Here is a 27974-nt window from a genome sequence, read left to right as displayed (position 1 = left end):
ATACAAAGCCGTATCATACATTTATTTATATACGAGGATTTCCTTCACACAACAGAACCGTCGGGGTTGGGGGGGACGAGACCCTGCCCGCCACGGGCAGGCTCAGCACACGATAAATATGAGATGCTCGGGGACAGGAAGTGGGGGTTACCTGGGGGGAGGGAGGGGCGCTCTAGACACACGTGGGCTTCGGGGTGGGGGGGCTGTGCGTTGAGGTCCTATGTACAGCTTGAAGCTTGGGAGATGAGCCCAGTGGCTACAGGAACGATGCCAATGCGGGGAGGGTGGGCCACAGAGACCCCACTGGGGAGGGAGCCGAAACACCCCACGGGTGCTCACAGGCCCGCGCCTTCCCGCCAGGTCACCGTCCCACACGCCCTTCTACCCTGAGGGGGCTTCAGGGAACTTTGGTCCAAGGTTGACCCCGCCCTGCTCGAGCAGCTTGGAGCCCCAGCTCGGGCCCCCCCATCCCGTCCCGTGCACTGTGGACCCCCTCCCCAAGCAGGGAACAGCCAGCTGCCCACGAGTTGCTGGGGTAAGGGGGGGTCGGGGGGCTGCCGTTACTCGGGCTCCAGGGGGCAGCGGAGGGTCATTTTCCAGTTGAAGGGCCCAGACTGAGGACTCCCCAGATTCCCGCCCTGTTTGCGGGGCAGGTCACCTTAAAGCGTCCCGGGCGGGTCCCTGTGTCCAAAGGAGGTGGTGGAGTCGCTCTGGGGCGGGCGCGGGCAGCGGGGACTCCCGCGAGCCCCGAGTTGGTGTTGGCCTCGCCTGCCTGCCCGCGGGTAAGTGCTTTGGGATCCGACGCTTCGGCTGGACACGGCCCGATGCTGGCCGTGCCTCCTCCCAGCAGCTGGACGTTCTGGGCCGGGCACTCGAGAGGTGTCCGTTCCCCTTCTCCACGCCAGGGAAGGGTGGACACACGGGCCTGCTGCTGAGCTGGGCCCAGGGGGGTGGGGGGTCCCCCGGGGACCAACACAGGAGGCCATTGGCAGGGCAGTGAGCGTGGAGGGGGGCTGTGAGTGGATGGAAGCGTCCTCGGAAAGCGTCCCCGCCCGCGCCTCCCCTCCACTCCGGGTTTAAGTGCATTTTAGTAATTATTTCATTAATTGGAGCCAAAGCTGCTTGCATCCCCCCGCTGGCCAAGAACAGCCCTGCTGCCTCGAGGGGGTCCCAGCTCTGCTCAGAGTACGGGGCAGGGGGGGGGTGGGCAATAAGCTCCAGACAACTCCCGAGACCCCCAGTCCTGGGCCACCACCCTCGGGTGCTCCCAGGGTTCTCCTCCGTGTCCAAGGCTTACCTGGCCCCGGGCCCCTGCTGCCTCGGCCAGGCACTAACGGTTCATAAGGCACTTGGGGGTCTCCTGGACCCCCGGAGCTCCTGTGAGCCAAAGAGACCTCCTGGGCCTTGCTTAGAGCTTAGCAGTCCGAGTCCAGTGTAACAGCCGCGCCCCCCGCTGCTCTCCGAGGGCCGAGGAGGGTCAGGCCAGGCCTCGGAGACCCCGTCCAGGGCCCCTGCTGTCTCTCAGAGGCCCGGAAGAGGGGTGCTCCTTGTTTGCGGGCCTCCGGGCACCCCCCGTGGACAGAGGGGGAAGGGGATGTCGCGGCCGGACAGGCTCCAGTGTAACACGTGGCATCCAGTGTGGACGAGGCGCGAGGCCCCCGGACCCGGGCTCAAGCCGGCTCAGTCACACAGGCGGTAGAAGTGGAAGTAGTAGTCGGAGGCCGGCCGGCCCGCGGCCTCTGCGCTGCAGTTGGCCTGCCCCTGGCGGGGGTGCAAGGGGAGCCGTCAGGTCCCGCCCACCCCTACCCCCCACTTTTTTTTTTTTTTTTTTCATTTTGAGTCACACCCGGCGATGCACAGGGGTTTCTCCTGGCTCCATGCTCAGGAATTACTCCTGGCGGTGCTCAGGGGACCACATGGGATGCTGGGAATCGAACCCGGGTCGGCTGCGTGCAAGGCAGACGCCCTGCCCGCTGTGCTATCGCTCCAGCCCCCTGCCCCCTAGCCCACAGGCAGGCGGGAGGGGAGGGCGGGGGAGGCAGCTCACCGGCAGTGCCACCCGGAAGTGGTAGGTGAACTCCCGGAAAGACAGGATGGTGACGGGCCACTGGTGCGAGGTGCCCTGCGGAGGGGGGAGAGGGTGAGGACGGCGGCCCCGGGCCCTGCCTGCCCTGACCCACGGCAGCACCCACTCTGCAGACTCCATGCCAGGTGCTCCCCGATCCCGCCCCACCAGTGCTCCGGGCCCACGGAGCCCAGTCCACGGCACCTGACAGCCGAGTCCCGCCCGAGGACGCAAGTGCCTGGCCCCTGTGGGCTGAGTGGCAGAGCCCGGCTCTCCCTGGTTCGGTCCAGGCCAGGGGACTCTGCCTCCAGTGCTCCTCCCTCTCGGGCCCTCTTTGGGGCTCCTGTGGTGTCTATGCTCTGCCCCTCCCCCCAGCTGGAGCCCACCTGGCAGGCAGCGTCTGTGTCTGCCCGCCTCTGCCCCCCGCCCACCTGGCACTGAAGGGGGTCCAGGAACTACTTGCCCAAGGGCCAGGCTACATCCTTTGCATACGGGAACCCCCACCCTACACGAGGCCCCTGCCAGCTGTGGCCCCCTCAAAAGCAAGAGTGGCCTGTTGAAGAAAATCCCATGCATAGGTGAGGGGAAAAAAAGATCCTTAAATTGTGCCGAGTGTCACCGGTTTTGGGGTGACGGGCCATGGGGGCGCTGGGTCACGGACCCAAGAGCAGGGTCCCTGAGCCTGAGGTCAGGGGCCCAGGGGGGCTGCCGGCCCTGCCCCAGGCCAGGCCACTCCTGGGACCCCTCCTCCTTTTCTCCCCCAAGTCACGCTGGAGTCCCCCCTGAAAAGGACGCGGCCTTGGGCCTGTCCTCCCTGCCCGGACTCCCAGGACCCCTCCTCTGGGGCGAGTCCCGCGTCTTCCCTGGTGACCCCCCGTGAGCAGAGCCGCCCCCCACCCCCCTTGCCCACACCCCAAAGCGCAGGCTCCAGCTCCCTCCCCTCACCCGGGCGCCCCTACCTGGGTGTCCTGGTGGGGCTGGGGGCTCTGTGGCACGACCCCCTCCTCGCACGGCTGTTCCTCAGACGCCAGACTGCACAGCACCACCGACACGGGCGCCGAGGAGCTGGCAGGGAAGCCCAGTGAGCAGGGCCCCGGGTGGGGGGTGTCCCAGGGCTCCCCTCCCCCACGGCCTCCCTCACCCCAAGGGGGCAGCACGCCAGCGGGGAGACAAGGACGCATCCTCGGGACCCCTCGTCCAGCGGCACCTGAGGAACCAGGGCCCCCCGCACACACACCCCCCCACTCACTTCATCTGCAGGGTCAGGCTGAGGTGCAGGGGGGTGCTGCTGCTGACGGGAATATGGTAGGTGACGTTTCCGGGCCTGGGGGCACACAACGGGCCCCTCAGCTCAGGGGACCCCCCACCCCCCGTCCCGCCTGCCCGGGGACAGCCACCCCAGCTGTGGGAAGGGTCAGAGCTGGTCGTCCGAGCCCACCTGCAGGCGTCTCCTGGGGCACAGTACTGGGAGGTGATGGGCATTGAGTTCTCCAGCAGCTGCACAGAGCTCAGGACGGGGGCTGCGCCTGGGGGGAGAGGAGATGCCCGCTCTCAGGGCAGGCCTGGGGCCGCCCGGCAAACCCCCCTACCCCGCCCCGAGCCATGAAGCGCCCGGGAACTAGTGCCTGACCGCAGGGCAGGAGGGCGTTGGCCTTGCACGCAGCCAACCCAGGTTTGATCCCGGCACCCTGCACGGTGCCCTGAGTCCTGACCGGAGTGAGCCCTGACCACGGAGCCCAGAGTGAGCCCCGAGCACAGAGCCAGGAGTCAGCCCTGAGCACAGAGCCAAGTGTGAGCTCTGAGCACAGAGCCAGGAGTGAGCTCCGAGCACAGAGCCAGGAGTCAGCCCTGAGCACAGAGCCAGGATGAACAGAGCCAGGAGTCAGCCCTGAGCACAGAGCCGGGAGTGAGCCCCGAGTACAGAGCCAGGAGTAGGCCCCGAGCACAGAGCCAGGAGTCAGCCCCGAGCGCAGAGCCAGGAGTGAGCCCTGAGCACAGAGCCAGGTGTGACCCAAAAGACATGCCAAAAGAAGTGGCAGATAATTCTAGAAAAAGCCTGGGGTTCCACCCGCTCCTCCACCGTCCCCACTGGCCCTGAGACAGGCCCAGCCGAGCTCCGAGTCCTGGACAGACCAGGGGCGCCCAGAGCCGGGACGGTCTTTCCGAGCTGTGTCTAGGACAACCAGGACCCCACAAGACACCTCTGAACCTAGGTCCAATGGCCTGGGGTAGCAACTTGTCATCGAACTCAGATCGGGGTGCTGACCCCTCCCAGTTACTTCTCGGCCACCCCCTGCCCCACCCGGGGCCCTCTCTGTGGCCTCCAGAGGCCGGTCAGCGGGCGGGGTGGCGGCCTGCTCACCCTCACCCCAGCCCCGCACAGAAGGGAAGTGCGGGGCACCGATTTTTCTTTTCTTTTCCTGGAGCTGGTACATTTTCACCTCCGTGAGACACAAACCAGGCACCCAGAGACCCCAGTGGGACCTCAGACAGCTGCCAGACAGACAAGGGGGCACGGGCTCCCCGCTCCTCTCCCACTCCCTTCGGAGACTGGGCGCCAGCCGCACCTCCGGGGAGCCCGCCCTGACCACCCCCGCTCTCCCCAGACACCAGACCGAGCCGCCTCATCACCCGGCCCCAGTTTTCACATCTGCGCTGCAGGGTGCACCTGGGGGACCAGGGCATGTCCGGCTCGGTCGCCCCCAGAACCCTGCGCGAGCCAGCGCACATCCCTTCCCGCAGGGACAGGAGACCGTGCAGGCACACGCCGTCCTCACGCGGGGCCCGGCAGGGGCTGGGAACCGTTTTTTGTTGTTGAATTTTGTTTAGGGGAACACACCAGGGGTTACTCCCGGCTCTGTGCTCAGGAATGAGTCTTGGTGGTGCTCGGGGGACCATGTGGGGTGGCGGGGACCGAACCCTGGGTGCCTGCAGGGCAGACACCTCACCCGCTCGCTGGACTCGGGCACAGGGCATCAGGGGTGGAAAACTGGGACTTGTAAGCGAAACGGCATCTAACAGCGCCAGCCCTGGGCTGACGCCACCCGGAACGACGGCAGCCAGCACCCACGGCAGCCGGGACGGTGCTGCCCCTCGCTGACCACAGGACGACCGCACGAAATGAAGCCGGGGAGGAAGGCGTTGCTCGGAGCCCGGCACTTGGTGCCCCGCAGATGTCGTGGGCCCGCCTCTCCTCACCCTGCCCAGGCCAGGCGGGAGGCGCGTACCTGGCTGGGCCCCGGCCTGGCTGGGCCGCGCGGGTCCTGCGCTGGGCTGGGGGGCCCCTCTGCGGGCGCGGCCGTGGAGCCCGAGGCTGGGGCTGTTCTTGGCTCTGCTCTGCCCGCCGGGCAGGGGGAAGGCAGGGCTGGCCATGGGCGCCGGGCTCTTCGCGGGCCTGGCGTGGCCGATGCCGTTGGCCGAGATGCCCCAGGACTTGGCTCTGATGTTAGTGACGGGCAGCAGGGCCACCGGGCTCGGGGCTGTGGACAGACAGGGACAGGCTGAGGGGGGGGAGCTGGCTGTCTGGCCCAGCCCAGTGGGCCCTGGGAGACCTCAGGCTCCAGCCCCTCAGGGAAACGTTCTCCACTGACTTCCCCGGGCCTGGCTCCAGGTCCCAGGGAACCCTCCATCGTGGGGCCAGCACTCGGCTGCCATGCTCACCGCCAGCCTGACCTCCTACACACACTCACACACTCACATACACACTCACACACTCACTCACTCACACACACACTCACACACTCATACACACGCATGCACATACACACACATACACTCATACACATGCTTGCACACACTCATACACACATACATGCACACACTCATACACACACACTCATACACTCACATGCACACACTCACCCACACGCATGCACACACTCATACACTCACACACTCATACACACATACATGCACACACACACATGCATACGCTCACATACACACATATACACTCACATGCACACATTCACACACATACATTCACATACACTCACATGCACATTCACACACATGTACAGTCACACACAAACACTCATACACTCACGTGCACACACACATACACACACATATATATACGCCACATGCACACTCATACACGTACACACTCACACACACAAACATACACATGCACACACATACACATATACATACACGCACACACTCCTTTACACACTCATACACACATGCACACACACATACACACACACTCACACTGACTACCTGAGCTGTTGGTGGGGGGACCGGGGCTGGGGCTCAGGCTGCGGCCGGGGGCCGTGGGGCTGGGAGGGGTCGAGGCACAGCAGATCACGGGGCATGGACGGCTGGCGCAGAGGTCCAAGGTGCGGAGGGCTGGCCCCGGGTCCAAGCCGCTCAGGCTGGTGGGAACTGCGGAAGCCAGAGGCGAGTGAGTGGGTGCAGGCAACACCCCCACCCCTCACGCCCCTCAGGGACTCCTGGGTGCCCACCGAGCAGCAGAGCGGGCTGCGTGCCTGGGGGTCCTGAGGTCACGGGGGCCTGCCGGAGCTGAGTGGTCCCGAAGTTCTGGTTAAACCTGCTGGGAAAGGGGGTGGGCTGAGCTCAGCGGGGCGGGCCGCGAGTCCCGGGGAAGGAGGGCCAGGAGACGGCGGTCAGGGGGGGCAGGAAGAAGGGCAGCCAGAGGCAGGAGGGAGCGAGGGGCCTGGCAGAGACACATACCACGGGCACTCGGCCTCACCGTCCCCAGGGTGCTGGGGCCGGAGCAGGGCCAGGAGACAGGAAGTGGAGACGGCAAGAGAGCTGAGAGACCGCGCAGAGGAAAGCGGGGTGCAGGGGGAGAGAGGGAGAGAGAGAGAGAGAGACAGTCAGGAACAGCACGGGAGCCAGGGGGACGGTGGGTGGACGGACGGAGCCCCACATCCCACGCCGGCCACCCCCACCTCGTCCCCGTGTTCCGGCCTGGGCCCCGCCCCCATGGCCTGCCTCTGAGACCCGGAGGGCAGCCCCGCCCCGCAGGCGAGCCCCGAGACCTACCCGTCCATCTCCACCACGTCCTCCTCGGAGCGCAGGCTCAGTACGTACAGAGTGGACATGGACGCCACGCTGGGGCCAGAGAGGGGGCGGAGTGAGGGGCGCAGGGGCTGGGGCGGAGTGAGGGGCGCAGGGGCTGGGCCGGGCTAGACATCGTCCCCACCGCGCCCCCCCCCCCCCATCTCCCTTCCAGAGACCTCAGCCCCCTGATTCCACCCCACGGGGTTTCTTTTTATTTTGGCTTTTTGGGTCACACCCAGCAGTGCACAGGGTTTACTCCTGGCTTTGTACTCAGGAATCACTCCTGGCAGTGCTCGGGAGACCATATGGGATGTTGGGAATCGAACCCAGGTCGGCCGCGTGCAAGGCAAACGCCCTCCCCGCTGTACTATTGCTCCAGCCCCCAGCCCCCTGATTCCAGAAAAGCTCCGCGTCTTCCCCCCCAGGGCCCCAGGCCCCTGAGTCACCTAAAGGCCATAACTACCACCAGCGCGATGATGGTCCCCTGCAGGAAGCGCTGGCTGACGCACGCCTGGTCCGGAACCACGGACGAGGGCTGAGGACGTGGGGAAAGAGGAGAAAGACAGGATCCGACTTAGTCCCGTCCGTCAGTCTGTCCACCCCTCTGCGTGCACAGGCTGACCGGGAGGAGGACGCATGACCGAGCCTCCATCCGGCCCAGGGTACAAACACTTGGCGTTGCTGCGCCGGGAGAAATGCAGGCTGGGAAGGGAGGGGCGGGGGGGGGTGGGGTGGGGGGAAGCTCCCGCCCCCCCCACACACACTCACATACACACACATAAACACAGTCACACACTCACGCTCACATACACACACATAAACACAGTCACACACACATACACTCACACACACACACACACACACTCAACACACACACACTCCTGACCACCCTCACCTTGCCGGCCACCTTGGGGGGCCTCTTTTTATGGGGGACGCTGCCTGCCCGGCTGAACTGGCTCCCGGCATGGCTGTAGCAAGAGGAGCAGGGTGAGGGGTGGCCCCAGGAAGAGGCCTCGCCCGCCGCCGCCGCCGCCCCTGCCCGGCTGCCCCCCCCGCCCCCCACCTGAAGGCGCCCGAGCTGCCCGTGGACTTGAGGCTGTCCAGGCGCCGCAGCTTGGCCAGCTTGTGGCTCCAGCGCTCCAGCTCGTCGATGCGCGTCTCCAGGTTGTCCGTGAGTTTGCACAGCTCCTTCACAGCCCCCACATTCTCCATGAAGATCCGCTCCTGCCCGGGGCCACGGGCACGGTCAGCCCCCAGCAGCCCCCGGCCCCTCCTGGCCTCAGTGCCCCCAGACTGCCTCCAGGCTCAGGCGGCTGTCTTAGTGGGCCCCCCCCCTGCTTTGGAGAGGAATGATCCCGGGACGCCCATGTGGAGGGGTACAGGAGGCCTCTCCCCCCCCTCTCCCTGTAGGCCCCGCGCCATGTGGGGCTGAAGGCGCCGATGCCCCCCAGGGCTCCACAGACCTTGTTCACCACCAGGAAGTTCTCGATGGTCTTCCCGTTGGCAAACACCACATCTCCGGAGTCCTTCACGGCCTCGGGAAGAATCTCCTTCACCTCCTGGGCAATGACGCCTGGGGGCGGGGGGGACACTAAGTGTGTGGAGAGACCTACCCACAGCCCCTCAGGGAAGGCGCCCGAGCTGCCCCGGGGCCCTGGACGAGAACAAGTGTTCCCAGGGAGGTCACAGCTGGGGTGGCGGGTATCCAGGCACCCGGAGCCCTGGACGGACAATCATGAGTCCTGGCACCCCCATTCCTGAACTCCAGTGTCAAGGGAGGAAAGAGCCCAGGTCAGCTGAGATAGATGATTTTCTGGGCGCGGGAGAAACTTCTAGAAGGGAGGCACAGTTCCAGGGCCAAGGGGAGGGTTCCTGGATGTAATGCTCCGGATGGCAGGCTTTTTTTTGGGGGTGGGGGCGAAGTCATGGTGTTGCACCGTGAGGGGCTCCCTACCCGTCTCGGGGGAGGTGGCCTCAATGCCAGCGGTGGCCGCAAACTCAGGCTTATATCGGTAATGCACCAGCCGCATGCGCGAGATCCGCTTCAGCTGCTCGGTCGTGTCCACCTGCGTGGGAGCAGGGCACACACTGAGCACCGAGCAGTGGGCAGCGGCACGGAGGCTAGAGTGGAGGGGCGGATTCGCCATCCAGGTCCTGGGATCCTGAGAACCCAGGGGCCCAGGCCCACCTACTCCCCTTACAGCCCCGCCTGCTGTCTGACCCCGCCCCCAGTGGGCACCGCCCACACCTAACCACACCCACCTGTAGCCCCGCCCACCCGCAGACACACCCCTTCTAAAGCCCGCCCCATCTAGCCACGTCCACCCGTAGCCCCGCCCACCACCACACACACACACACACACACACACACACACACACACACCCCTAGAACCCCACCCCTATGTAGTCACACCCCATCTAGAGCTCGCCCCATCTAGCCACACCCACTGTGGCCCTGCCCCTTACCAGACACACCCCCTAGAGCTCCGCCCCCTAGGCTATAGAGCCACACCCACGTGCAGCCCTGGCTACAGGGTCCCGCCCCCATCTAGCTACACCCGCATCTAGAGCTCCGCCCTACCTAGCCACACCCACCTTAGCCGCACCCTATCTAGCCACACCCACTGCGCCCCGCCCCATCTAACCACGCCCATAAGATCCTTTTGGCCACGCCCCCGTAAGCCCCACCACTACCAGCCCCGCCTCTGCTTCTGCCCCGCCTCAGCCCCACCCCACCTCCTGCACGTGCTCCTTGGCGCGCAGGTCCGAGGGGTGCATGAGCGAGCCCATAACCTTGACGTTGCCATGCACGACCAGCGCTTCGTCGGGCCGGTCCGTGTTGATGCCCACACGGCCATGGTGGAAGACAGTATCGGGCACCTGTGCCCGCTGCCACAGCACGTCGCTGTCACTCTCAAACTGGCCTGGGTTGGAGGCCTAGCAGGATTGGGGTTGGATCAGAAGGAGGTGGCAGCGGGGAGCGGGGGAGACACCCACAGCCTCCAGCCCTCGCCTGGCAACCCAGCAGGCCCCCAGCACCTGTCGGGGTGCCCCGAGGGTGCGAGCCTTGCCCAGGGCCACAGCGTCAGTGCCCCGCAGGGTCAGCACCCGGCAGTGCGCGGGGCAGGGAGCTGTTTCTCCCAGTTAGGGGACGGGACCCTCACCCGCACGATGATGCGCTCCGAGATCTGGGCGGCCAGCGTGTAGTTCTGGTTCTGCGCGTGCGCCTGCAGCGCCACCACCAGCATGAAATACCTGGTGCGCACAGGGGTCTCAGAGACACCGGGGTCCTGCCTTCTGCGCCCCTTCCCCGTGCATGGCAGGACTGCCGGCTCTGCCCCACTGCGTGTCCACTAGGGGGCAGAAGTGGCCCAGCGCCCAGGAGAGAGCGAGAGCTCAGCCCAGCCGCTATGCTGGGTCTCCGCCCCTCATCTACCCATCTCTGGGGGGTGTCCCCCCCACCCCTCCCGTCCCTCCTGCTCCGGGTCGGGGGCTGGTGCAGGGTCAGCTGCTCACCTCTGGTCCGGGTTGGGCTTGCCCTTCTTGCGCATGTTGTTGGCGGTGGTCTCGCTGAAGTGCAGCCGCCCCACCGTCACCTTCGTGACCTGCTCAGGGGGCAGGTTGACCCTGCAGAGAAGGAGGGGGTGCTCAGGCAAAGGGGTGCAAGGGGCAGGGAGCAAGGCCTCCGGGGGCACTGGGTCAGGGGTGTGCGGGAAGTGGCCACTGAGGGCACCCGCCTGGCCCCCCTCAGCGCCAGAGCCCGTCCTCGGTTGGGCCTCTGGTGTTACACACACACACACACACACACACACACACACACACGCATACACACACATACATTATACATACATGCACACACACCACAGAAACAGACATCACGCACACACGTGCACACAAATACCTCACACATACAGGCACATGCAGCACAGACGCCACACACACGCACGCACATACATCACATGCATGCACATCTATGCCCACATGTATACACGCATGCACAGGTATACACCCGTATGTAGTCACACATATACACATACAGGCACACGTGTATACACAGACACATGCACTCACGGGCTCACGCCGCAGCCCCCGCGGCATGGCACTCACGTGACGGGGTTGAAGGGCCTCTTGCTGCGGTCGGACTGGGACTGCTCGATGTTGATGGACTGGTTCAGGGCCTCCAGCTGCGGGCGAGCACACACGGCACCTCAGGGCCCGGCGCCCCACCTGGCCGCTCCCCTCCAGCACCTCAGCCTAAGGAAACTGAGGCACGGTTGCCCCACCTGGCCGCTCCCCTCCAGCACCTCAGCCTGAGGAAACTGAGGCACGGCCGCCCCACCTGGCCGCTCCCCTCCAGCACCCCAGCCTGAGGAAACTGAGGCACGGCCACCCCTCCCCACCAGATCGGGTGGCTTCTCTGACAGCACTCTCCCCCACCCCACCCCTCCAGGGTCCCTACCTTGTCCCACGTCAGCACCCCCAAATCTGCCCCCCCACACCCACTCACACCCGAGCCCCCTCACCTCCCCCAGGTCTCCCCACACCCACAGCCCCCCCCCAGCCCCTCCAGCGGTGCACCCCACTTGGGGCGCGGAGACGCGGGCGGAGAATGAATGAGGAACCTGGTGGAAGGTTCCGTCAGCTTCCACGGGGCATAAGGACGCCAGGGCAGGGCACGGGGAGTGAGGACCAGCAGACGTGAAGGCACAGGGAGGATCCCCCCCCAGGAGCGAGCAGGGGGGGCCCACATTTGCAGGGAGCTGAGGAGCCGAGGTGGCTGGCAGAGGGGTTACACGCGGGGTCGCACGGGCGGGTGAGGTCCCAGAGCCGGGGCGGGAGCGCAGGAGGCCCGTGGGCCTGACCCGGGAGCAGTCACGCCCCCCCGCCCCCCCGCCCCCGCCGCGCCCCAACGTGCCTTCACTCCGTGCAGCTTGAGGTAGAAGCAGTCCAGGGGCTTGAGGCCCTCGGGCGTCTTCACGAACTTGGGCTCGCCCAGCATGCCGATGTACACCGTCACCTGGAAGTGGTTCTTCTTCTGGCACACGAACGCGTCGTCGCCCACCGAGAAGTTGAAGCCCTTGTCTGCGTCCACGCGGTAGGTGAGCATGGGCCTGGGGGCGGTGCAGGACGACACTCATCCCGGGTCCTCCCCCAGCAGGGCCCCCCACGGCCTGCACCAACCCCCTTCCCACCTCCCATCACTTTGCAGAAAGAGCAACCGAGCCCACGGGCGGCTTTGAGTGCAGGTGGGGCCAGATGGCGGGGAGCAGGGTGGGTGGGTGGGGGGGGGGCCTGGACAGCCCCTCGCCACACTTGGCTCCAGCCCAGGAGGCTGCCCCCACCCGCCCGCCCGCCCGCGCTCAGGAGATGGGGTGAGAGGGGAGAGGTCTGGGGAGCCTCACTGGCCTGTCAGCTGGTTGCCATGGAAACGGTGGAACCAGGCGCCGCCAGCTCTGCACTAAGGCTGAAGCCCCCACATCCTCATCCTCATTCCAACACCCCCCACCACCCTGGGGCTGAGGGGGGGAAGAGCACGTGGGGCTCCCTAGGTTCTCTCTGCCTTGGTTTACCGCTCTGTTACCAGGGGGGTTTTCCAAGTCTGGGCCCTCGGAGGGGGATTGATTCTAAGTGGCAGCAAAGAAAGGGCGCCCCCCCCCCCCCCGCCCCATGCCTGTCCCTTCCTAGATGTCCGGGGCCTGCCTGGAGGAAGCCGGGCAGGCAGAATGTCCTCAGCTTTGGGGAGAAGCTTCGGGCCAGGCTGATGTGTGCAGCAAGGCCGGGGCCAAAAGGGGGGTCCGCGGCCAGTGTCCAGGCATGGGGCTTGGTGTGGCACGGTTGCTATGACACCTGGGGGACCCCCTGCCCTGATGGGGCCTCCAGGGACTGTCACTCTCCCCCCACGTGCGCGCGCGCACACACACACACACACAAACACACACTCTCCCTGTCCCGAGAGCTTCTGGCTAAGAATCCCACTGCACCCAGGACACCCCTGCACCCCTGCGGCTGGTCTCAGCGCCACGTGTCCAGAGCGAAATGAGGGGAGCCCCACTGGGCACCCCCTTGCGCTCCGCCGGCCTTCAGGGGAGCAATCCCAGCATGCTCTGGGCCAGGCGGGGGCTGGACGCCCGGCAGGGTGGGGAGGGCAGCCGGGGCCTGGGCCTGGGCCTGGGCCTGGCCGGGCAGCGCCCCACCCCTGATGGGCCCTTCCCGCTCAGAGGACAGCTTCCGGCTACCTTCCAGGAATGTGGGGAGGAGGAGGGGGAGGAGGTGGGGGGGCGATCAGAAAACACCCACTTCTCCCCCGGTGAGTGCGCATGCGCACCCGCCCGGCCCGCCCGGAAACACCCACTTCTTAGGAAGCCGGGGTGGGCAGCAGCGGGCGCCAGGCCCGAGGCCGCGTCCCCGCGCAGGGAGGGCGGGACTCACAGCTCCTTGTAGTTAGCGTCGCACAGCGTGGCCCACTTGCTCTGCTGGTGCGGCTGCCACTTGATAGACTGGTAGTTGGGGTCCAGGTAGGAGCCGCTGAGACTGTCGCTGTCCTGCAGGATCCCTGGGGGGGCACCGGCGTGACGTGGGCGCCGCCGCCTGGGGCCCCCCACCCCACCCCCGCCGCGGGGCAGTGCGCCCCCCACCCACCCGCTCTACCTGGCGAGGGTGCGCCCGGCGGGTGCCAAGGCGGCGTCTGCACGCGGGCAATGCTGAGGGGCAAGGAGCCAGGCCCCCCCGGGGACAGCGGGCCCTGGGGGGGCCAGGGCGGGGACGGGGCGCGGCTGGGGTGGGGGGGCGGCAAGGAAGTCCCGGTCCCCGGCTCCTGTTTGATCATTCCGTTCAGCATCTGGGCGTTGAGGGTGCTGGGGGGCGATTCCGAGTGCTTCCTCTTCTTGGAGAGGTGTGGGGGGACCCTGGGGGGGGACAGAGGTGGGCACCGTGGAGGGCTCCGGCCACAGTCCGCCCTGCCTCCCTGCCCCTCATCACCCCGCTGGCACCCCATTTCTGTCCTCCCTAACCCTTGGGGAGGGCCGGAGTCACCCCCACAGGCCCAGCCACGGGGCTCCACACTGGACCTGGTGGGGGGTGGGCAGGGGAGTGATGAGACCCCGGTCACCCCACCCCAGGGTGGTCCCCTTCATCAAAGGGCCTGGACAGACGTCAGCCCCCACCCACGGCGGCACCACACAGCCTCTGGCACCAGGCTGTTTTTTTTTTTTTTTTCCAGCCGGGGAGGAGGTAGAAGGTTTGGGGGCGGCAGGTCCAGCCCGGATCCCACTTCTAGGTTACAAAACATCTGGGCGCTGCAATCTGGCTCTGCTCTAACTCTTTCTCTTTGTCATTCGTACTCTATTTGCTTAGTTTGGGGGCCACACCCAGCAGTGCTCCGGGCGTACTCCTGGCAGGGCTGGGATCACGCCTGCCAGGGCTCAGGGGACCATGCCGGGGCGCCGGGGACGGAACCTGGGTGGGCTGCGTCTAAGACAAGTGCCCTCCCCGCTGTACCAAGGCTCGGGCCCCTCCTGGCGCTAAACCTCTCAGCAACTCTCCAACAGGGCCTGGCCTGGCCCTTGGCTGGGGCCGCAGCCCCCCCCCCCTACCCCAGATGGCGGGGAAAGTTTCAGGGTCTGGGGGCGGTGGGGAGGTGGTCAGCGGTCAGCGCTCCAGGGCCCTGTCCAGCTCGGGACCTGGGCCAGCAGTTCCCCTTCTCAGAAGCCCACTTTCCCAGTCTGCCCATGCGGGGCAGGCCAGCGGCCAGGGGCAGTGACCGCACTGGGCACTTCCGCCCGCAGAGGAGACCCTCCCTCCCCGCGGCCCAGCCAGGGGGTCGCTTACTCAGCTCCGTGCTGCAGCAGCTGGTGTAACATCTGCGACTGTGGGGTGTGGTGGAGGTCGGGGGGCACGAGCCCCTGCCCCATGGCCGCGTAGGGGGGCAGGGGGGGCTCCGCCTTCATGTACAGCTCCCGCTGCAGCACCGGGTAGTGGGGTGGGGGCGGCGGGGGCGGCGGGGGCGGCGGCGGCGGCGGGGGGCCGGGCAGGTGGGCGGGAGGGGGAGGCGGGTGCTCCAGGCGGGAGGCCACGCCCACGTGGCACAGGGTGTCGGGGGTCAGGGTGCGCAGGAGATGGGGGTCTGCGGGAGAGGTGGGGGTGGGCGTCAGTCCCCAGCTCGCCCGCTGGCCCGGGCCTGGGGCTATCCGCCCCCACCCCCCCCACCCCACGTGGGAAGTGGCTGGGCCTTGGCCCCCCCCCCCCCCCGCAGTGTGTGTGACCACCACGTCCAGGCCTGTCCACGCATCCTGGCCAGCGCCTTCCCCGTCCCCCTCCCCCCCCCCACACCAGCCACCTCCCAGTGTGGCCGGCAGCTTCCTCCAGGCCTCAGGAAGGATCTTCCGGGACCCCGGCCCTGCCACGGCCCCCCACCGCCCAGGCCGCAGCAGCCCCTCGAGCAGGCCAGGGACCAGCCCCCCAGCCTGAGGGGGGAGGCCCCTCCTTTGTTCCCCGGGAGGCATTCCAGAGATGTTTTTGGTAAGATAAACAGAACTCTTGACCCCATTCTGGCTGTGCCTAGCGTCCTCTGGCTCCCTTGCCCCTTCTGGCGCCTTCCATCTCCGAGCACCCCCGTTCACCCACCCAGGTGCGGGGGGCCTCCCCGGCCACCACCGGCCACTTACCGCCGAAGGGCGCGTCCATGATGGCGCAGCAGGCGCCAGGCGGGGGGGCATCCCGCGGGGACCCTGCTCCCCACCCGCCCGGAACCGAAGCAGCACCCAGAGTATTTGAGCAGTGATAATGCGGCCCGCGGGGTGGCCGGCCGGCCCGGCCTCCTCCCTCCCCGATAAGGCCGCCCCAACCACTCGCCGGGCCCGGGAGGGCGGCACCCTGGGACTCACCGTTCACCTGCGGGGGGGAGTAGGCCTCAGAGCCCGAGTCGGGGGGCGAGTCTGGCAGCGTGCTGTGGGGAGTCGGGGGGGGGGGCGGGAGAGGCCAGTGGGCGAGCAGCACCCTCGGGTGTTTCTCTGTCCCGACCTGGGCAGCGGGCCTCAGGGTCCTGCCATGCACACCCTCTGACCGAGTCGGGGCCGGAGGTCAGTCCCAGGGTCCCCGGTGAGGTCACAAGGATGCAGGTACACCCCGGGGTCCCCAAGGGGCCATGCTGTCCCCTCCTCGCACCCGCCCCAGCCCCCTTCCTGGCTCCGGGGGCTGGGCCGGGACGGGGGTGCGGGTGGCCGGGAGGCGGCCCCGGGCAGGTGTGAGCCGGGCAGAGAGCCAGTGCCGCCGGCCTGTGCGTTTATTTTCTTCCTGCCTTTATTTTTATCAGTGGTTCGGGGAAAAGAACAAATTCGACCCTGAGAGGTCAACACGTCCTGTGTGGGGCCCGAGCTCACCTGGCCAGGAGGCCCCTCCCCCAGGCCCTGCCCTTGGCCATCCTGGTGGCCACACCTGGAGGCCCTGTCTGTGCCCACACCCCGGCCTGTCCTCTCCCTGGGCCTCTCTGGACCGAGGGGCGCTGGACCGGCAAGGCCCCGACAGCCCTAGACACCTGGGCCTGGTGTGGCCTGTTTGAGGGGCTCGAGGAGCCGGCTCCTGGGGAAGGCGGCAGAGAAGCGGGGCACCGTCCCACCCCTGCCCTGCCTGGGCCCTGGGGACAGATGGACAGACGGACGCTCCAGCCCTGACAGGGCATAGGGGGCCACTGCAGGGGCTGGACGTGGGGTGAGATGGGCCCAAGCTGGCCAGTGTCATGCTCCTTCCCACAGGCTGGGACCCAGAACCTGGTCCCCTGAGGTCCCTGCGCCCCTGCTGTGGGTGGGGCTGTCCTGGGGCCTGGGGGTGTACCAGTGCCTGCCCCCTCAGGCCGGGGCCCTTTGGGCCTTTCCGGAGGAGGGGCCCCTGGCTGACGTGGACTCCACAGGGAGGCTTTGGGGAGCCCTCTGGGCCCAGGGAGCAGTGCAGGAGGGAGGCAGCAGCCAGATGCATGTGTGTGTGTGTGCATGTGTGTGCCCTGCATACCCTACCCGTGCATGTGTGCACGTGTGCTATGCATGTATATTTGCCCTGCATGCCCTGTGCATGCATGCATGTGCCCAGCATATGAATATGTGAGTGTACATGTGTCCTATGTGCCCTGTGTATGTATAGTGTATGTGTGTGCACATGCATGCCCTACGTGCCCCATGTGTATGCGTGCCAGTGCATGTGTCACTAGGTACTGTTATGTGCATGTGTGTGCGCCGTGACCTGGACACCTATATGCCTGTACATCCTATATGTGTTGTATGGCCTGCATGTGTGTTCAGGTGTGCTCTGTACATGTGTATCCCATGCATATGCACTTATGTGTTCCTCTGTGTGTACACGTGTCCTGTGTGTGCACATGTCCTTGTGCAGTGTGTTCATGTTTGTGCACAATATGTGTACATGCATGCACATATGTGCCCAGCATGTATATGTGTTCATGTGTGTACACATGTGCCCTATGTTTGTGTGTACTTGGTTGTCCCGTGTGCATGTGTGTTCATGTGTTTGCATGTTCACTTGTGCATATGTGCCTTTGTGCAGTGTTTGTGCACATATGTGCCCTGTGTGTGCCATGTAGTGCATACAGGCATGTGCCAGTGTGTGCAAGCATGTGCCAGTCTGTGCAGCTGTGTGCAGCCATGTACTGGTGTGTGCAGCTGTGTGCTGGTGTGAGCAGACGGGTACTGGTGTGTGCAGCCGTGTGCCAGTGTGAGCAGCTATGTACTGGTGTGTGCAGCCGTGTGCCAGTGTGAGCAGCTATGTACTGGTGTGTGCAGCCATGTACTGGTGTGAGCAGCTATGTACTGGTGTGTACAGCCGTGTGCCAGTGTGGACAGCCATGCTCCAGAGTGTGCACGGTTGTGGCCTTCAGTCTCACCACTCCGTCCTCTGTCCACGGGGCTCTGGGGTTTTTCTAGCACTGAGTCGCCTCCTTGCTCCTCTGCCCAAAACCGGGCCGGGCTGTCTCCTGCCTCCCCTCACCCCCCTGTGCCCCCAGCCAGGCCCCGAAACCACCCCCACACCTCAGGGTGGTCCCGGGCCCCTTCCCCGCCAGCCACCGCCCCACCATAGGCACCCCGCTCACCCTGGGGGGTACGCCCTTCCCCCTGCCCAGCCCCCACCCCACTCACCCTGGGGGGTACGCCCCTCCCCCCGGCCCAGCCCCCACCCCGCTCACCCTGGGGGTACGCCCCTCCCCCCGGCCCAGCCCCCACCCCGCTCACCCTGGGGGGTACGCCCTTCCCCCCTGCCCAGCCCCCACCCCACTCACCCTGGGGGGTACGCCCCTCCCCCAGCCCAGCCCCCACCCCGCTCACCCTGGGGATAGACCCCTCCCCCCCTTAGGCACCCCTGCCCCGCTCACCCTGGGGCGTAGGGAGCCTTGGGCTCTGCCTTGATGGGGGGCCCGGAGCCCCCCAGGAAGGGCTTGGGCGCTGCGGCCAGGCCGTTGTTGTTGTTGCAGTTGAGCGGGGCGCCGTAGCTGGGGGGCGCGAGGGGCCCATGGCGGCCCGGGGAGGGCCCGCCCGCGTGGACGCCGCTGGAGCCGGGGAGAGCGGGCTGCCCGTGCGGGAAGGAGGCCGCGCCGGCCGGGGCCGCGATGTCAGGGAAGCAGCTGCGGAGAAGGGAGGCTCAGGGGCGCCCCAGGCCCGGCCCTTCCCCGGGGGGGCGGGCGGCGGGGGGGTGCGCCCAGCAGGCCGCGGGACTCACAGGTCCGAGGCGTCCTCCTTGCTGATGTACTCCTCCAGGATGCTCGTGTCGATGTTGGACGGCTCCAGGGCCCCATTGATGTCGTGGCCTGCAGAGACGCCGCGAGTCAGGGGGACTCGGTCGCCCCCCACCCTGCCGGCCAGGCCCCCCCAAGCGGTGTCCACGTGGGAAAGAGCCCCTCCACCTTCCCCTTGGACCCCCCCTGCAGCAGCAGCGCCAACACGGCTTCCAGCCCAGCAGGCCCCGGCCGTGGGGGTCCCACACGGCACTTCCTGTCCCTCGTCCCTCGTCCCTCGTCCCCATGGGCTCGGGCCACACCAGCCTTCCCGCCTCTGAAACACGAGGTGACCACCCCCGGCCTGTGGTGTGGGGGGGCTCCGAGGAGGTGAGTCCAGCATCCTCCTGCCGGCAGGAGCCTGGGGGCCCGACTGAGGGGCTGGACCCCACACCCTGGGCTGTCCCCGAGTCTGGGGCCTCCCCAGAGGCAGGGCAGAGCCGGGGGGTGGGAGTTGGGCTGCCCGGGGGCGGGCCACCTCTCTTTGGAGATGCCCATCACCCCCATAACGGCCCATGGTTAGGGGGTGCCGAGCCTGGTTTTCCAGAGGCCGGAGAGGGGCAGGAGGGCTGGTGAGGGCTCCTGTGGCCCCCCGAGGCGGGGGCGCTGGGAGGCAGCTGGACAGAGGCGGGGCTGGCCTCTCCCTCCCGGGGTCACCTTGCGGGGGGGTGCGGGGGGCAGCGAGCCAGAGGGCGGGGTGATAAGGGGGCTGACGTGAGAGATGCGTCAGCCTCGATAATGGGGGAGGGCCCCACCCACACGCTGACCCGCGGCGGCCCCACTGAGGCCGGCGTCTAGGCCCAGGGACCGAGCCCGCACGGGTCCAAGCACTAGCCCCGCTGGGCTGTGTGACCTTGGGAAGCTCGCCGACCCTCTCTGAGCCTCAGTCTCCTCGCGAGTGAAACGGCACCGTCAACAGCTGACACCGGGTTTTCGGGATGGGTCTGCGGGGTGACCAGCCCTGGGTAGGGGGCAGCTCTGCCCACGGGGTCCCCGGGAACCACTCGCCCCGGCCCCTCCATGGCCCTGGCTGGCATGTCAGGAATGCTGAGCCCCGCTTAGGTGATTAATGTGCGGCTAAGCCCTCCCCAGAGTCACGCGCTGCCTGAGACGGGCCTCCCGGGGGGGGGCCCCCATCCTGCTTCACCCAGCGGGGAGCGCAGGCACCCACCAGGTGGCCCCGTGGCCACACAGGCCCTAAGCAGCACGACAGAGATGATGGGGCCACCCTGGAGGCTGGGCTTCTGGGGGCTCTCCCAGTCCGGGGTTCCAGGACCCCCAGCCCCCGTTCTGGTCACCCACGAACCAAAGGGGCCTCGGACCCAGCTGCGGTGGATCAGGGCGTGGGGGGGCAGTGTCCCCCAGGGCCTGACCCCTCCTCCCCTGCCGGCCTGCGGCTGCCAGACCAATATTTGGGGGGTCTCACTGCCCAGCCCCCCTGCAGACTCGGTGCTAGGAGTGTCCGCTTCTCCCCCGGGGCCAGAGACCCCCTGTCTGCTTCCCGCCTCCCGCAGGGCAGCGCCGTGAGGACAGCCTGACCGGGGTAGGGGAGAGAGGGTGGGGGTGCGGTGCTGAGACTTCCCGGGTGGCTCCTCCTGGGAGGCTGGCGGGTGGGGGGGGCCTAGAGGAAGCAGAAAGCTCGGGGCACCCCAGCACCCACAGGCACTGCTGAAGCTGTGGGTCTGGAGGCTGACTCGAACCCCGGGTGAATGATGGGGTGGCGGGGTAGGGTGGAGCTATTTATAGCAGCCGCCTCCTCCCTCCGCCCCTAATCGCCCCTAATCCTCCCGTCCACCTCCCCTGGGCAGGGGCCCTCCCGGAGGCATCCTGGAGACCCTAACGAGAACCAGATGTGGCCGGGGGAGGAGGCCCCCTCGTGCCAGGGCCCGGGGTGCACGGGAGCCTGGTGGAGGGAGGAGGGCCAGGACGCGGGTGGGGGGGCGGGGCAGGGCGATGGGTGTGGGGGGGCGTTGGAGGGTCTCTTGAGAAACTCCTCGGGGCCGGAGCAACCTCGCAGCGGGGTAAGGCTCTTGCCATACACACAGCCAGCCGACCTGGGTTCAGCCTCCAGCACCCCTGTGGCCCCTGAGCACAGAGCCAGGAGTAACCTCTGAGCACTGCCGCTGTGCCCCCCCCCGAAACACCCCTTCGTGCTCCCCCGGGAGCCCAGGCCCCAGCCAGGAGGGCCAGCCGGGGTGGGGGAGTCGCAGACGCCGCCTGGCAGGAAGCGGAGTGGCCTTGCTCCCCACCCCGCGAGTGGTACTGCCGGGCTACGGCCCTGTGCATCCCACGGCCAATCCCCCAGCCCCCAGCCCCCTCCTGCTCCCTGCCTCCCCCCTCAGGCCCCTCCCTGGTCTGGCCTAAGTCTCCATCCCTCTCAGGCCTCATCGCACTTTTCAGGGCCTTTGAACATGCACTTCCCTCTGCAGGGGGAGTGCTGTTCCTTCTCTGGGGAAACGCTGTTCCCTGCTGTTCCTTCTGGGGGGAATGCTGTTCCCTCTGGGGCGATGCTGTTCCCTCTGGGGGAATGCCAACACTCATTCACTCTCTAGATTCCATCTTCGGGAAGCTCCCCCAGGAGGTCCTATCTGGCCTGCCCTCCCCTCGATGGGGGTCCCTCACCCCCTATGACCGTCTTGGGGGGGCCTCCAGCACCTGGGAATGGTCCCAGGCCCCGCCCACGTCACATGCTTCATGGCTCCCTGACCCCAGGCCTGCAGGGGGGGAGTGGGGGGGAGGTGTCCGTGACCGAGGAGGGGACAGTGCGGGGACCAGGAGCCTGCGGGCAGGAAGCGTCTGGGCATACAGCAGGCGGGTAATAAATGCACCCTGCGCGAGCAGAGACTGCCCTGGCCCCGTCTAGGAATCCTCCGGCCGGCCGTGCGCGGTGGGGGCGGGGGTCCTGGGTGGGGCCGGGCCCCACCAGGTACGGGTACGAGCCCCGATGAGCTCTGCGCCGGCCGGCGGCCCCCTTAATCCGGCCCTTTACGAGCTGCCTGTAACAGGAGCCAGACGCAGCCCCTTCCCGCAGGCCGGGGTCTGGGCCGTGGCGGGGGACCGACCGTCCCTCCCCGCCAGGCCGGCCGTCTAGCTGCGGGACAGGCCAGAGCAGCAGGTGCAGGGGGGGGGCAGGTGGGGGCCCAGGTGGCCCCTCCACCCTGGGCCCCTCCCGCCCCCCTCTGGTGCCCAGGCCCGCCCACCCCACCAGCTGTGCCCACTGGCTGAGTCTCGGCCATTGTCCCGGGGGACGGGGAGGGTGGGGACCGGGCACAGTGGGAGGCTTGTGCCCTGCCCCCCCGCCCCCCCCGCCCGTCAATGGGGCACTTGTCAATTCATGCCCCAAACATGGCGGAAATCCCGTGGCCCACGTGGCTGTGGGCAGGCCAGGCCAGGCCCGAGGAGTGGGCCTCACCCCGCAGGACCTGGGGCCCGGGCACCTGGGCCACCACCCCCCCCACCTGCCCCCAACGCCCCCGACGCCCACATCACACCTCACACCAGGCGCCAGCTCTGGCAGGCTTCGAAGGGGCGTCCCCGCTGCATCACCTGAGCTGGGCGGGGGCGCGGGGAGGCCCTCACTCGGGAGGGGTCCCCACGTCCTGCCCTCAGGACCCCGCCCCCTCCCCGCCCCCCACCTTCGTGGGCCGCTTCTCCAGGTTGCTCAGTTGCCCTCCCTCGGAAGTTGGACCCCCGCTGCCCTCTGGCCCGGGGATGGCATCACCCCGTCCTCAGGCACCCCTGCAGCGGGCAAAACCGCCCCTCCTCCATCGCCAGGTCATAGGGGACCCGCCAACGGGACCTCACTAACCGACCTGGTGCCCAGTGGGAGCCGCGGTGCAGGCTCTCACCTCCTTTGATGAGGACGCTCTACCTTGGTTCACCTGACCGGAGACTGACTGACAGGGAAGTGCTGGCTTCAGCCTTGAGCTTGGGCCCACCACGGCCTTGGGCTCCACTGTGTGATGCTGCTAGTGTCGCCTTGTCAACATGCCACATCATTGCGCGTGGGGCACACCCAGCTGGACACAGCGCTGGAGGCCTTTGTCCGCTGGGCCCCGACCGTGGAGCGGCCGCATCCCGGTTCGCACCCAGCTCCTCGTCAGAGATGGAGCAGAGCCTGCAGCCGGCGGCCCCGCTGCGGCCGCATGCCGTGACCCGTCCGGCTCCTCCTCACCAGGCTGCACCACAGCCCCCCGCGGGGAGCCCCACACCAGGGGAGCCCCCCCGTGCCCTCCGGAGGGAGCCTGCGGTTTGGGGGAGCCCATGGCGCCTGTGCTGTGGCGCACACGTGTGTGCACGCGTGTGAACATGGGCTTGTCCGCTCCGCCCAAAGCCTCAGCCGACCGCCTGCCCCGGGAGGCATGCGGGACACGGCAGCAGGTGGAGGGGGGGGCCAGGCAGACGCTCCCTTCCGCTCTCCAGCAGGTGACAAGTGCTGGGGAGAAATCAGGTGGGTGGCCAGGGCCACCCCGGAAGCCCCCTCCCTGCCCCCCACCTTCCTGGGCCCGGCCGCCCCCACCCCCCACCCTCTGAGTCCCTCTGAAGTGGGACCCAGCTGCCCTGCGGGGTGGGGGAGGACATGTCCATGCAGAGTGGGACCCAGTCAGGGTCAGGGAAAGCAGCAGGCGCGCCTTGGGGGGTCCGGGGGGGGACCCGGACACACCCCCGTCCCCCCAGATCCAACTACACAAATGGCGCCTCTGACGGGGTCCACCGCCCCCCCCCCACAAAGCAGCCCCGTCTCCAGGCTAGCAGGACATGACCCTGAGGTTCATCTCCAGGTCACGGGGGGGGGGGCGGGGGGAGAAGCCAGAGAGGCTGGGGGGGCCCCGGGGGTTCCCAACCCCACCAGGACAGACGGTGCTGGCTCTAGTGTGCACTCAGGCCTGGGGGGCGCGAGGAGGCTGAGGGGGGCCTGGATACCCCGCCCCCACCACGGGTAGTCGGGGGAGGCCTGTCATGGCACCCCCGACTCCCTGCTCGTCGCCCCCCAACTTTCCTCACTGGGGACCCCAGGGCCCGGGCGGGGATGAGCTGGGTGTGGGTCACGGCACCCCGAGGTGCAGGGCCCAGGGCCCCGTGTGACCTGGGTCCTCCTCATCCTCTCCCACCTCACACCCCTCTCAGGAGGATGTGGGGACAGCCCTGCGCTTCCGAGGCACCCCGGGGCCAGCGGTGAGCTGAGGGAGTGGACGAGGAGCAAGGCCAGTCCCCGCCCACCTCCAGGCCAAACCCCCACCGTCCCCAGCACGTCTGGGCGCCCCGCTGCCGGTGAGGCCCAGAGACGGTGAGGGGCTGTCCTGAACACACAGCACCAGATTGGGGGGGCAGGGCAGAAAATGGTCCACGTGTAGGACACGGGGCTCAGGCGGGCCTGTAGACTCAGGGTCACAGCGGCCACCCCGGCCGGCACCCTGGGCAGCTCCGCCCTGCAGAAGCCCGGAGCGGGGCGCCCTGGGGTGCAAATGCGCCCCCGGCACACAGAGTAGAGCACGGGGCCCTCCTGGGTGGTGTCTGGTACTCCCGGGCTGTGTTGAGGGGGTCCCTCCTTGCCCCACCCATCTGCACCCCCCCACAGGCGGCAGTGGGACAGCAGCGCCCCTGACCCCAGCCGCCCCCCAGGCAGAGGGGAAACTGAGGCGCAGCGGGAGAGAAGGAAGAAGTTTTGGGAAAGGAAGGGCAGGGCGGGGCGGGGCGCCCCGTTAATGATTTAGTTAATAATTCCTGCCCGGCCTTATCGGGAGGGCAAAGTCCAAGGGCAGCAGCCAATCAGCAGCCGCGCTGGCCCTTCCCAGCAGCCTCTGCGGCGGCACCCCGCCCCCAGGGCCGGTAGGTAAGCCCGGGGGAGCCGGGCAGTGGGGGCACAGCGTGGCCCATCTGTCTGTCTGTCTGTCTGTCTGTCTGTCCCCCCACACGCCCTGCCCCGTCCCCCGACTCAGGAGGGACCGAGCCAGAGACAACCTATCCCCCCCACACCCGTGCTGGTCGCGGTCCACGAAAAGCCAGTGTCGGGGGCACCCCGCACCCCCGCATCCCCTCACACACACACCCAGCGTTGCCTCCGTTGACCCTGAGAACGATTCCTGCACCACACACACACACACACACACACACAACCCCGGGTGGCCCTGAGCTGGGTGTGGGGACACGGGGATGAGTCAGACCCCCCAGCCGGGGCCCCGGATGGGGACAGGAGTCCAGGGGGCCAACAGCGATCCCCAGGGGCCAGGGGTCAGGGCCTCCCGCCCTCCCCACTGACCGGGTCCCTGGACGTGCTTCAGGCCGGCGGGGGTGACCCTACACGACCCGGTCTCTAGGCTCAGCAGCCCTGGGGAAAGGCTCATCTCTGCCCCCCGGGGGGCTTTCAAGCCAGGACCCTGGAGGCTGGGGCGCTGCTGTGTTCCTGGGAAACTCCCGTCAGATCTGGAGGCGGGGGGGGGGGGGGGGGGGGAGAGCGCCCTGCACCTCAGGAGCCTCCGCAGGGCCTGCCGGGGACCCAGCACCCCTGGCTGTCCACACTGGCCCCATGGAGCCCCGAAGCCAGGGGGTCCCGCTCCCCACCCCGCGCACTGAGCCACCCTCCTCGCAGCCCAGAGACAGCAAGAGTCTGCCCAGAGCCACACAGCCTCCGGGGGCCTCAGGCTGCCCAGCCCTGTCCAGGCTGGTCAAGGCAATGCAGACAGCTGTCCCCAAGCCCTGGCACCTGCCCGGGTGCCCCCTCTCTGCAGGCCTGTGCTGGCCCCTCCAGATAGCCTGGCCGTCTCCCTGCCAGGGGATTAGCAGGCCAGTCACGGGGGCCACCCCCATGCCCCCGGCGGTACCAGCCTCAAGGGGGCCACCAAGTCGAGGACAAGACACCTGCACTCCCAGCTCAGCACCCGGGGACATGTGCCCAGGTGTGCCGGCCCGGGCCGGGTCAGACGAGGGCACCCCGGCCTGCAGCACAGCCCCCCTGCTCCCCAGGACGCGGGCCCCACCCCCACCCCGCCATACAGACTAGGCCAGGTGGGGGCCGGCTGACAACGGGGGTCCCAGCACCAAGTACAGACACCAGGCGAGGGACAGCACCCCCAAAAGCATACCCCCCGTACCCACACTCAGGGGCACCCCCCAGCGGCTCACAGTCCCCCCCCCACTTGGGCCCACCTGCTCTCCGCCAGCCCTCGTCCCAGCCGGTGGCCCCCCAAAGCCCACCCCAGTGCCAGCCCGCGTGGCCCCTCTGGGCCCTGGCCCCTGGCTCGCGCCCTGGCCGCACCCACAGACATTCTTGAGTCTCCTCTTATCTCCCTGCATGGCTGAGCCCTGGCGTCAGCCCCGCCCCCACCCACCGCCAGGAGCTCACCGCCCGCTCCCCTGCCGGACGCAACAACGACTCTCCCCCACCCCAGGCCCCCATCACAGACCCCCGGGAGCCCCTGCAGGCCGCGTTGGGGGGTCTGGGACGCGGGGCCCCCACGCACACCCCGGGGTCCACTTTTCCTTCCCAAACCCTGTGGGGCTGTGGAGGTGCTGGGGGGGTCCCTGAGAAGGGGGAGGGGGGCTCGTCTGGGTGGACAAAGGCCCCCCCCCCCGCCACCCCGATCACGGGCAAGGAGAAACAGGGGCACAGAGCCGCTTTCTCGCTCCCCGACAGCCCTGGGCTGGGATCCCGCCCCCCCCGCCCCCCCTCCCCGCTGTGGCCCCACACCTCAGCCCAGCTTCCCTCCGGGAACACCCAGCCGCCCTGGGCAGGCGCCCACGACCTAAGGCTCCGGGGCCTGGGCTCTGGGCAGCAGGAGAGGCTAACGGACTGGGGAGACGGGGAGGCAGAGGCTGGGCTCCCCAGGGGGTGGAGAGGGCCACGGAGGGGCCCCCCACCTGGCTGGAAGCACCGGTGAGGGCCTGTGGGGTGGGGAGCAGTCAGCCTGCACCTTGCCCCCCCCAACACACACACACACACACACACACACACTCGGTCCACTGGCTCTGGGATGGATGGATGGGGCAGAGACCACGCAGACAGCTCAAGACCGCATGGTCCCCAGAGCACTGCCAGGCGGGGACCCCAACACCACACTCCCACCCCAGTACGCAAATATGGTGTATGAAGCCCCACCCGGGCCGGCGGGGCGGGGGCACAGCCTGAGCAGACACGCTCCAGCACAGCTCTGGGTGGGGGGCAGCAGGGGGACAGCTCACAGCACAACCAGGAAGACCCCAAGCCCCTGCCCCCGCAGGAGCCACCCTTGAGCTGCTCCAGGTGGGGGGTCTCCTAACCCTCCCCCCCGAAGAAGGCGGCTTCAGGACTGGGGGAGGGGGGTCCAACTCAGGAGGAAAACCGGGCAGGGGTGGCACATGCCCGTCCAAGGCCCCCCGAAGTCTACTAGTGGGGGGGGGAACAAACCTGAGAGACCCCTCGCCCCCCGCCCCCCAGTCTCAGGGAAGGACGGGAGCGAGGTCCCAGCGCCTGGAGGTCAGGCAGGAGGCAGGCAGGAGGTGACTTCTTGAAAAACAGGAGGGGAGGCGGGAAGGGGGTAGTGTGCAGGGGGAAGGGGGGTCCCAGCCTCTGGGAGCACATGGTGAGGGGATACCTCAAGACCGCGGGCGGAAAGCCGGCGGGGGTCCCCATCTCCAGAGGATGGGCCCGCGGGATGGGTTTCCCCCGACCGCGGCGCAGGGGTGCGGTACCAGAAGGAGGGGGCGCTGCAGGATTCGAGCGCCCCGAGAGATCGGATCGAGCGCCAAGGAAGCTGTGTTAGGGGGAGTCAGCCCAACTTCGGGGGGTGGGAGGCAACTTCGCGCGACTGAGTCCCCAGCACCCCTCGGCCCACGCGTCCCGTGTCCTGCGCCCCTCGCCAACCCGCGTCCCGCGCCCTGCACGCCCCCCTCCGTGCCCCCCGCGCCCCGCCGGTGCCAGCCTGGAGCAGCCTGGAGGGGTCTCCGAGCCTAGAGCCGGGGGTCCCGGCGCCCCTCACCTTCGAAGAAGCGCTGCAGCGCCTCCGTCTCGTCCACCACCTCCATGGCCCGCCCGCCCGGCGCGCTCTCCGCCGCGGCCCCGCTACAGCCCGGCCCGGGGGCGCGGCATCGCCGGCGCGGCCCGCGCCACAGTCCCCGCTGCGCTCCGGCTGC

The 27974-nt window shown here is 68.0% G+C and overlaps 1 protein-coding gene across 4 annotated transcripts; it reads right to left on the bottom strand.

Annotated features, from left to right (window-relative positions):
* Positions 1-3: 3 nt before the first annotated feature.
* Positions 4-27974, bottom strand: MYRF (myelin regulatory factor). 4 transcript variants are annotated; one of them, XM_055143145.1, is made up of 27 exons: positions 27821-27974; positions 18812-18899; positions 18468-18716; positions 15976-16037; positions 14921-15215; positions 13742-13998; positions 13523-13646; positions 12009-12204; positions 11201-11277; positions 10610-10720; positions 10258-10348; positions 9830-10030; positions 9048-9159; positions 8557-8666; positions 8157-8317; positions 7989-8061; positions 7540-7628; positions 7076-7144; positions 6761-6841; positions 6532-6620; positions 6287-6451; positions 5293-5544; positions 3504-3591; positions 3315-3389; positions 3025-3130; positions 2048-2122; positions 4-1761 (listed from the first exon to the last, which is right to left on the bottom strand). In XM_055143145.1, exons 1-27 carry the CDS (start codon positions 27864-27866, stop codon positions 1681-1683), a joined length of 3423 nt encoding a protein of 1140 aa, XP_054999120.1. In that variant the 5' UTR covers positions 27867-27974; the 3' UTR covers positions 4-1680. The 4 variants fall into 4 exon arrangements, with proteins under 4 accessions (XP_054999120.1, XP_054999121.1, XP_054999122.1 ...); XM_055143146.1 differs by having other exon boundaries at positions 6532-6617; XM_055143147.1 differs by lacking the exon at positions 6761-6841 and having other exon boundaries at positions 6532-6617.

This window comes from Sorex araneus, chromosome 6, assembly GCF_027595985.1.
Source record: "Sorex araneus isolate mSorAra2 chromosome 6, mSorAra2.pri, whole genome shotgun sequence".
Classification (NCBI taxonomy): Eukaryota; Metazoa; Chordata; class Mammalia; order Eulipotyphla; family Soricidae; genus Sorex; species Sorex araneus.
Note: the sequence above shows the minus strand (reverse complement) of the source record. Positions and strands in the feature narration are given on the sequence as shown.